Source organism: Fopius arisanus, unplaced genomic scaffold (assembly GCF_000806365.1).
Source record: "Fopius arisanus strain USDA-PBARC FA_bdor unplaced genomic scaffold, ASM80636v1 scaffold00038, whole genome shotgun sequence".
Taxonomy (NCBI): Eukaryota; Metazoa; Arthropoda; class Insecta; order Hymenoptera; family Braconidae; genus Fopius; species Fopius arisanus.
The window spans coordinates 1,076,480-1,087,069 of NW_011887777.1; the positions used below are offsets into that span (position 1 = coordinate 1,076,480).

The window sequence follows — 10,590 nt, forward strand, 5'->3', positions numbered from 1 at the left end:
AAAACATTGAAATTTAAATGGATTTAGACGCCTATTAATCATTATTCAATCATTCCCCAAATGCCTGACTAGCGTATATTTTTTAAAAGTACTTGACATAAACATCGAAGATTTTATTATTTTTATCGTTATTTTTAATAATATAATAAAAATGTACATATTAGGGTGGTCCTCCAGAGGTCCTCGGCGGAATGTTAACCGTGCCGTCCCCTCATATGACTCGAAAAAAAAATAACGCTGAAAATTGACTGAAAACTTGTGTTATTTATAAAAAAACGCGAAAGTTTTTAAATATTTTTTTCGACTCAAATGAGGGGGCGGCGCGGTTTAAATTCCACCGAAGGCTTCTGCAGGGCCACCTTCATAGATATGTATGTTATATGTTATTTATATAATTATATAATTTTTTTATCTCATATATAAGTGTATTGTTCACTCCTAGACGTCAATATCAATTCAAATTCAATTGATTCATTAATTTTTCAAATATTTGATGTTTTTTAATCAGTTTTTCTACAAGTGAACGAAAAATGTTAGGAAATACTTCAATATCCTAAACAATTAGTATCGATGTCTTGTTGTAGAAGGTGGAAGATGAAAATCATAGTCATGAGAATTATATCGATATAGGGCAAAATGGCACAGGATAAAATGGAATGGGAGTAAAATGGGATGAATCAGTCGGTTCAATTGGAGACAAGGCGAAATTATCGATCGTAACAGTCCATTATTCATATTTCAGTTTTTTCAGAAATTAATTACACTTAACTGATTAAAAAATGTTAAATTGCCCTATAAGAAATTTGACGGTCAGAAGCAAAAAAAATTAGCGATTGAAGTTAGGTGGCTTATTGTTTGAGAATGTTTAGAAATTAAAAGAATAATCAAAAAACAGTATAATTGAAAAGAAAATTTAATGCACAAAAAACATTGGGACACTTTTAAACCGTTTCCAACATTTTTGGCGAAAAACAGAAAAATGACTGGGAATGAATTAAAAAGTTCTTCTTTATAAGAAAGATTACCCAAAATTTGTGCCCTGAAAAGATGTGTTTTGTTCCATAATTAAATAATTAAATCATTAAAATTTCATTCAATCATTTATTGCAATGATCATAAATATTCTCAGGCACACGTTTTAAAAGTAATTTAATCAAATTTACACGATAAATCTCGGAAAACTGTGAGCAGCTCTCACGCCGCGTGTTCACTTGAAATAATTAATGGGATATGGATCATAATTCGAGTTATAATTAATGCTGCAGAATTGTGGAATTCAGAGAGCTTGCATAGGGGAAATTTCTTGTTGCACATACTGGACTTTTTGGTGATAAATTTAGTACTCGTCGTCCTCGGTTTGGACAGTGTCTTCTTGAACTTCGCGGTAGTCTAACTCGAGAGCTGCTAAGTCCTCTCGAGCCTCGGAGAATTCTCCCTCTTCCATTCCTTCACCGACGAACCTAATTAAAAAACAATTGCAAGACAAATGCCAAAACAATTTATCATTTAGATGTTGCAAATGTTCTGGGATATTTACCAGTGCACAAAAGCTCTTTTCGAGTACATGAGGTCAAATTTATGATCAATTCTCGCCCAGGCTTCGACGATTGCAGTTGTATTGCATAAGCAACAAACAGCTCTTTCAGTTCGAGCTAAATCACCTCCAGGGACTACTGTAGGTGGTTGATAATTAATTCCTACCTGGTAATATAAATCAATCGATTAACCGAATTTATTGTGTCGATCCTTTTCATTCCCTAACGATTACTTCCACATTACAGTGATTACATTTCAATTAATAAAGAGAGATAAGTCCTTTTGTTCTGAAAATAAAATGTCTACGCAACACAATTGTATATCTTTTATGGGCGATTTCTGTAAAATTGAAAGTTGCACAGTTATCAAATAATTTGCCCATATCTTCTCGCCTTCGGTTCCTGCTACAAGCTACCCACATGCCAAAAATCACTTTTTCGCACTTGTTACGGAATAGAGTATTTCAGTTCTCCCGTGTCAATTTGTCAACTTATACCACAGTTTAGGGCTTGATTATAGAATTAATCTGTAGAATATAATTGATAGATATAAGTAAAGTAGTTACTTTGAAACCGGTAGGACACCACTCAACGAATTGCACGTGCTTCTGCTTCTTGATCATGGCAATAGCATAATTAACATCCTTAGGAACCACATCCCCCCGATAGAGCATGCATACCGCCATATATTTGCCCCGCCTGGGATCGCAATTAACCATTTGATGATTCGGTTCGAAACATGATGCTGTAATATCCGCAACTGTTGACCTCTCGTGACCGGCTTTATCCACCGACAGAACTGGAGCATACGTGGCCTATTGTGGAATCAAGAAAATTGGACAATCAGGTCAATGAGAATTTTGTTCGATTTAAAATTACATGTTCCATTTACCAATGGGAAGTGAATTCGAGGATACGGCACCAAATTCGTTTGAAATTCTGTGAGGTCGACGTTGAGAGCACCATCGAATCGCAAACTAGCAGTTATAGACGAAACTATTTGGCCGATGAGTCTGTTTAAATTAGTATACGTTGGCCTCTCAATGCTCAAATTTCTTCTACAGAGTTCATAAATTGCCTGGAGAATATAAAAGGTATACCACAATTTTTGACAATGTATTTATTTATTTTCTGTCTTTCTTTCTATCATTAATTAATTTTTCAAATTTATGGTTGTAGTGTGTGCCTTCAATTGGCTAAAATAAAATTCTGCCTTTAAAACAGGATCTAGTTAATTTTTTATTAGAAATGAAAGAAAAAAATCTTGTGGGTAAACGAAATTCATAAACCAACCAAGCAAGCTAAATTCAATAATTGATCATTCGCTTTCTTCAATTTTTAATTAAATGCACTTTTACAAAATCCATTTCACAATGTTTGCCAAATTCGGAAATATTTTAAGCTCAGGAGATAAAATTCAAACCAAAGATTATGCTTGATAGATGGTGTGTGCGAGCCTTAAGGATGTTCTATACCTTTTATGCTATACTTCATGGTAATATTACTTTTCTGGATAATTTTCGATGGGCTTGAGATGAAAAAAACATTACATTTTTGTCATTGGCTATTATTTAATGACTCACGATGTTTCAAGGCAATGCCAACATTTTCGTGATTTTTTTTCAAAACTTTTGAGAAGAATCACAAAACTGTACAAAAAACGCATGAAAATGATTGCACCGCGACGAAATTTTGTGAGTTATCAAATAATGAAAAAAAGTAAAATAAATAATTTGATAATTTACCAGAAAAATAGAAAAATTCAGGAATCGTTGAGTTGAGACGTGTTTTGCAATCGCTCCATGAAACGTTACCAGTGCTTGCTGTGTGAATTAGTATTTCGGATAACGAATAATATACGGGTTTAGCCCAGTCCAGGGCGGCTCTTGGCTGTCTGCCACTAGAGTTTCTCCATTCGTCGCCGGGAAAATGATAGAAGCAATGGTAGGTAGCAAAGCAACTGTACCTAGCACACAACCTCAGCAACAGTGAACATTTGTACAAGCAACCAGCCCCTCACATGCAATAGAAAGGTGCCCGACTGAAGAACAAGGGATTTTGATCAATGCTATCCTAGGTGTAACAATCAGAGAGAATATTTATGCGATTGGTGATTTTTAGGGACCCTCAACTCTTCACAGCTTGCTGATAAAATCACGTTACTTGATGTCAGCATTTTCATAGGTTTGAACAAGCTCATTATAATTCCAGAAAAAGCTAAAAGTAGTTAAGTTATTCTGTTGAATGTTTCACCAAGAATTCCAAATTCAGCAATTGAGAATGCTCTCCTGGAACTAGATGAAGAAGGATATAACGTTGGGAGTTCGGGAAGATATTTTTGGATTAAGGAGGAAGATGTCTTGAAAATTTCTGAAGGAATCAAAGTAATGCAAACAAGCAACAGAAAAAAATTCGCTGCTGGTTCCAGCATCAGATTTCAAGGCTCTCTTCAAATCAGAAGGGTACCTCAGTACTATCAATACGATCATGACTGAAGCTAGAAAGGCAATAGAACCTGAAGGGAAATCTTACTTTAATAGATACTGGAACAAAAACAAAAAACCTTGGTATTTGGGGAAAAATTTTCTCAGAGAACGAGTAGTGTGGGTAAATAGGGCTAGATCGAATCATTACCATCTAAAACACTCATTGGATATAATAATAAATTTAGTAGGCAGCCCGGAATGCACTTGTTGGGGCAACGTTGGGGCAACAGACTCAGGATATACACTATGTCATCTGGTATGGCCCTTTCTATGATAATGGAAAAGATCAAATGGTTAAAAAATTGATTCAATTTCATTATCGGGGACTGATCGATCCTCATTCCTCGCTTCTAAAAACACGAAACCATTAGAAATAATTCACCAGTTTGTAAAAACCCATGGTCATAGAATATATAGAAATGTAAACCAGTGTAAATTATGCTCAATTGAAATATTCAATTACAGTGTAAATAACCCATTGTAGGTTGATAGGTAAATTAAAAAAAGAAAAAAAAATTAAAAACCTGAATTTTAGCTAAAATGGTGTCGAACATCCTTAAGGAAAATTGTTGTTTCAATTATCTAGGCAATCTGGATAATTATCTGGGCAATCGGAACACGGAGGAAAATATTTTTAAAAAATTACGGAACATTTCACCTAATCCGCAAGCGAGAGCGGAATTTTTACAGAAATATAAGAGAAAAATCTGAAACTTTCAATGACTTTTCGGGTCTGTCACTGAAAAAGTATGTGAAAGTTTCATACTTTTTCTGCAAACTGTAAAATCTAACAGGAATTTCATGTCATTTGTTTTTCCGGGTAACTTTTATTGGACTTTTCTCTCCGTGGAAGATAAATATTCTGGTGGACGAAGAGAAATATTCAATAAAAATTACGTAGGGGTGAACCGGGAAGTATAGAATGCGGGTAAAATGAGATGAATCGGAAGGTTCGATGGGAGACGAGGGGAAATAATCGATCGTAAGAATCCATTATTCAACATTTCAGTCTTTCCCGAATTTGATTACACTTGCTGATAAAAAATTATTAAGTTCCCATATAAGGCATTTGTTGATCAGAGGCAAAAAGTAAGTGATTGAAGTGAGATAGCGTATTTTTTGAGAATGCTGAAAATTTAAAAAAATTAGGAAAGCAGCTATATAACAACTGTAATTAAACGAAAAATTAAATTCGCAAAAACCATTGGGATACTTTTCCGTAAGTATTCCATTTTGCCCGGGTCTCTTCTACCTTTTTCGTAATTCTAGAGCAAAAAGTCGTCGAACTATTTTGGAATCTTCCCAGAACATTCGGTTCGTTTTGTCTCACTTTACAGTGATTATTTTTTTCATCCCAATTTCAACCAATCAAATGGTGGCATTTCCCGTCACGTGGTACAAGTAAAACGGTTTTAATTCCGATATTTTTCGAATATTTCCATTTGTTGCTAAGCAATGAAAATATCCGATAAACAATTCGTACGCGTTTCAAACCCCAAAAACTATAAAAATTTGTAAAAATTGAAAATTGAGATTTCCTAATAAAACCGTTTCACTTATATCATATGACGTGAATGCCACACATTTAATTGCTTGAAATTGGAATGAAAGAAATAATTCAGCCAAATACCCCTCGACCTTCAAAATTAATCGGATATTTCCCTCCAGTTTCCCTGCGTAGCACCGAAACTCTCGGGAAATATCCAATAATTTTGAAGGTCTTGGGGTATTACTACTGATTATTGTTTCCGTCCAAATATCAGCCAATAGGATATTGCATATATGTACATGAAACAAAAAAGTGTTGGATCGTGTTAACCGCTGATTGAAAGTGACACATTGCATTTAATTATGTGGTCATTTAATAATCGAGAGAAATATCTCTTCTCTTTCTTTCAATATAGACTTCGTCTCACGATGCAATTCTGTCTGCTGAAATTTGAATGAAAAAAAAATTTTTACGATCTTACGGATACGACTCGAGCTTCGAAATTAATCGGACATTTCCCCTAGGTTCCCGACAAACAAACGAGCTTGTCAAGTTTTCCAGAAAAACCTGGAAATCCCCGGAAATGAACCTGGTTCATTTGTTTGCAGGGAACCTAGAGGGAAATATCCGATAAATTCGATGCTGTCGTGGTATTATAAGTGAAACATTACGATACCGCAACGTAAATTTCCGTAGTCACTTCCAGAATCGATAAGCGAACTAAAGTTCCATAATTTTTATTGGATATTTCTCTCCGTGTGGTGAATAAAATGGATAAACAATTTGCTTGATAATTTTGGTATTTCTCACCTGATTATCGACAATAAATGCCACCTCACAGTGTTCAAGGGTGGGATGTGTGTAAAGAATGGCATTGTATGGCTCGACAACGGCAGTGGACACCTGAAAGCCGGTAATCCTTGAATGCACGCTTTATCATACAAGTAAAATTCACCTTATCAAAAATTCACGCTCACCATGAGCTTTACCTTGTCTTGCCCCTTCTCTTTCTCCATAAAGGAATATAAACAAGGGAGTATTACCTGGGGGGCTGGATAAATGCTGAAGGTGAGTTTACTCTTCTTGGGATATTCAACGGAGAGCCTCTCCATGAGTAAACTGGAGAATCCAGAGCCAGTGCCACCTCCGAACGAATGGAATATGAGGAAGCCCTGGAGGCCACGACATTGCTCTGCTAGTCTACGAATTCGATCCAGTGTTAGGTCAACTATTTCCTTTCCAATTGTGTAATGACCCCGAGCGTAATTGTTCGCTGCGTCTTCTTTTCCGGTTATTAATTGTTCAGGGTGAAATAGTTGTCTGTATGTGCCTGTTCTCACCTCATCTAAATTTTCAAATAACCACAATTCCAACAAACATATTAGTTTCGTAATCACTCATTCCATCTCATTGAATTCCATTTAATTTAACTACATTCTCATCCCATAACAGTTCTTTTCCACAAGTTAACGGCAAAAAATTACATTTTCTTATCTTCGGGAACAAAATTCCGAGAGGGTATCAATTGGTAATAACTTTCAATGAATTTTAATGCCAAACTGAAAGAATCATCAACTGATAACACAACTAAACGGAATCAAGAATAAAATTGAGTCCGAATTGTTTATATTCTAAAAATTGATTACTTCTGGTTAGTCAGGAAATTACTTGACAGTATTGACAGAAACCTTTCGTCCCATTCCAAGGATATCATTTTCTGGTCTTTTTAAAAAAGTTTTTTGTGTTTTTTTTTTTTTCATTAATGATCAGTCTCAGTGAACCACAATAATGGACATTACATGAGATTATCTGGAAATACATTATACTTTATAATATTACTGTTATGATACATGTAAAATGCATCAACTTGTCAAAAATAAAAAAATCGGCTTGCAGAAATCAGAAGATTTGGCATTCCTGTCCCTTTTCTTACTTATAAAAAGTCAGAAAATTACTATGACTAAGTATTTTACCTAAACTTTAATAAAAATGTTTGAAAAGTAGTTTTTCATTATTTTTTCGAGTGTATCCAAGCATAAAAAATTACTCATTTTATTTTTTCCGAGTGATCAATTCATTGAATATAACAGCACTGACAAAAAAAACTTCTTTTGCCAAATATATATATTTCCCATGAGTAAATGTGTATAAGTACTTCCATAAGATATGCTAATACCAGCGATTTTTTCTTGTGGTCACTAAATATACTTGAGAGAAAAAATATGTTTTCCTCAGTGGAAGTTTGAACAATAGGTGATTACCAAGACTTGCTTCTAAGATAAATGTCCATTGATATTCTATAGAGGATAAAAATCTTGCCTACAACAGTCGGTTCCAAATCAACGAAAACAGCCCTGGGGACATGCTTGCCGGTGTCACTCTCCGAGAAAAATGTGCCGAAGGAATCGTCTCTCCTGGTGGATGTCTCATCGGTTGGCATGTGGCCATCGGGTTGAATTCCGTGCTCCAGACAATACAACTCCCAGCAAGCATTTCCCATTTGCACTCCCGCTTGGCCAATATGTATCGATATACACTCGCGCTGTTGGAAGTAAACACACATAACGTCAATCAACTTGTCCAACAATTTTTATCTCAAGCACATGACAATTGAATCGGGGAGGCCAGCACATTATACATTTTTTTTATTTACTTTCATGTTCCCCACAGATTGCGAATGTACTCGCTTCCCCTTGTTATAAAAAATTTAATGGAAACTTACGACTATTTTAAAAATATTTTGCTCTTCCAGTCAGAATTACTGTTTGTCTTTTATTTCATCATTATTTCATTACTCATAAAGTTTCATCAGCGTGTAATAATTTATCTGTGGTTTTCTCTAAAGATTTATGAATTTTTGAAAAGCTTAAAATAAACCCAGAAATATTTTTAAAAAACCCGTAATTTTGGCTAGAAGTTTAATATGTATAATATTTTACAATTCTAATAATATAATTTATGTTAAGTTTGAGTGTTTAATAATTTACATTTTAATCTTAATCGTCATTTAAATCTCGTAACCCGTGAAACATGATTTTTTAAACTTCCAATGTTTATGTTAACATATTTCTGTATACCCTATCCTGATTTTCACGTACCTTCTTCGCCATTCGTTCATTTATAAAAGCCATTCCTCAGTTCTTTCAATCAAACTAAAAATGAGGAGTGAATGATAAATTAAATGATACAGAGAGTAAAATAAAGGATGTAAGAAATAATGAAATCGACACGTTCGTGCCTCAAGTTAAATCGCAACTAATTCCCCTCGACATTCTACATGTCTTTAAGTCACCTCGAACACCTATATAAAAAGTCATGCCTTGACCTAGCCCGAAAGCCCATCAATAAATCACACTCTTTCGACAAAATTGCAAGAGTATGTCTCTTTGCCATATCAGCATTGTTAACATTAGGGACAAAGGGGATAGGTTTAGTCCGATCGTTTACGTGCACTAGCATATAGCATGCAACTCGGATGGAATCGATTTCAAAGGTTGTCGAGCTGTAACCATAGCACCTAGATCGTGTCTGCGTAGATGAAAGATATTGTTTTCTATGAATAATGGTAATCAAAATAATTGTCAACATTTCATTTCTGTTGCCTACTCTTCTTTCCTCTGTTCCAATTAAATAGAACTGCAATTACTCTAACTAGTTGATGATAGTTGCCAATATTCTCTTTTATTTTTCCTTATTCCATCGGAATTCTATACGCTTCACAGTATTGGATAGCGTTGAAAAAAAAGATTGACTCCACATGATTAATCAATCATTAATGAAAAACACCCAAAAACTGTGTGGCAATAAGTCTATAATGAGAATTTATGAATAAGTTCTATTGATTTTGATTAATGAGTAAATAAAACAGGTAATCATTCTTTCGAACTGCTGTGAAAAGCTCTAAAGTAAATTAAAAAAAATATATTTAATTTCGTCGTATAGTATATAAATTCAATTATTGATTATTACTTTCATATTGTTTGACAGTTTTGTTGATAATGCGAGGGTAGAATCGACCTATAGCCTTCATAAATAAATCATATACTTATGATAGCTTCATAATAACAGGGTGGCAAAGGGTGGTAACAATATCATAGGGTGTACAAGAAGTTTTCTCGATTTTTAAAAGAGTATTTTTAATGGTATAGCACTCACCATGTTTGAAAAATGGAAATTTCTGTGAGGCTATTTGAATTTTTGTGCCCAGGTGTTGGCGAACTAGCCGTCCGACCACTTCCACGTCCAGATCACTACACTACCTGGCATATTAATCGAGTGATGCCAGTGGAATCGCACGAACCTTTCCACCACTATAGTGCACATGGATTCGTGTAGATTACCATATTTTCTATCTATTTTGCCTCCAGTGCACTGCACTTTTAATGATATACATGCTCGTGCTAGATGATAGATGGATACTAATGGTTTGAAAAGGTCACTGGCATTTGGAAATAGCTTTGATTCTCATTGTTTGTTCAATTTCATATTCGTTCGACCTTTTTTGCCCGAAAAATATTTTTTAATGGACGATTTTCAAGAAATTTTCCGTGAAAAAATTCAAAAAAATTGTTTTCAAAAGTTGAGATTACCCGGCCTAGGGAACAAAAGAGGACAAGTCAACAAAAATTACCTATTCGTTTGGTGATCGTGTTGTGTGTCAGACATCTAGGGAAAGTTACTGTACTGCTTAATGAAAATTAACTAACCGTTTGAGAAAATGTACCTAGGTTCTAGTTAATTTCCTTTGAACGGTTAAAAGACAAGGCGATTGCCAAATGCTTAGGTAATTTTTACAAACTTTTCCTCTCCGTGTAGATGAATCAATAGTCACTAATAAACAAATCGTCTGCATCGTCGAGATACCGTATTCTCTCAGAAAATATTTTAGCGACATTTTTGCTGAATTTAGGCGATGTTATGTTCCCTGGGCAATGCTAAGTACCCGTGAGTTTAACAGTACTTTACCCCACGGTCAATTGAATATAATAGAAATTCTATGAATTATAAAAATTATATAGAAGATAAGAAGAAGGAAAGTTCGGCGGAGCTCCAATACTTAATTACCGAACATTGTAATTTA

At 34.6% G+C, this 10,590-nt stretch overlaps 1 protein-coding gene across 2 annotated transcripts; it reads right to left on the reverse strand.

Annotated features, from left to right (window-relative positions):
* Window positions 1-1,132: 1,132 nt before the first annotated feature.
* On the reverse strand, window positions 1,133-9,739 carry LOC105266480 (tubulin alpha-2 chain). 2 transcript variants are annotated; one of them, XM_011304675.1, is made up of 8 exons: window positions 9,666-9,739; window positions 7,830-8,052; window positions 6,554-6,855; window positions 6,321-6,413; window positions 2,428-2,613; window positions 2,102-2,350; window positions 1,538-1,701; window positions 1,133-1,460 (listed from the first exon to the last, which is right to left on the reverse strand). In XM_011304675.1, the coding sequence occupies exons 1-8, from the start codon at window positions 9,666-9,668 to the stop codon at window positions 1,337-1,339; spliced, it is 1,344 nt and encodes a 447-aa protein (XP_011302977.1). In that variant the 5' UTR covers window positions 9,669-9,739; the 3' UTR covers window positions 1,133-1,336. The 2 variants fall into 2 exon arrangements, with proteins under 2 accessions (XP_011302977.1, XP_011302976.1); XM_011304674.1 differs by lacking the exon at window positions 9,666-9,739 and adding an exon at window positions 8,609-8,748.
* Between the last annotated feature and the right edge of the window lie 851 nt (window positions 9,740-10,590).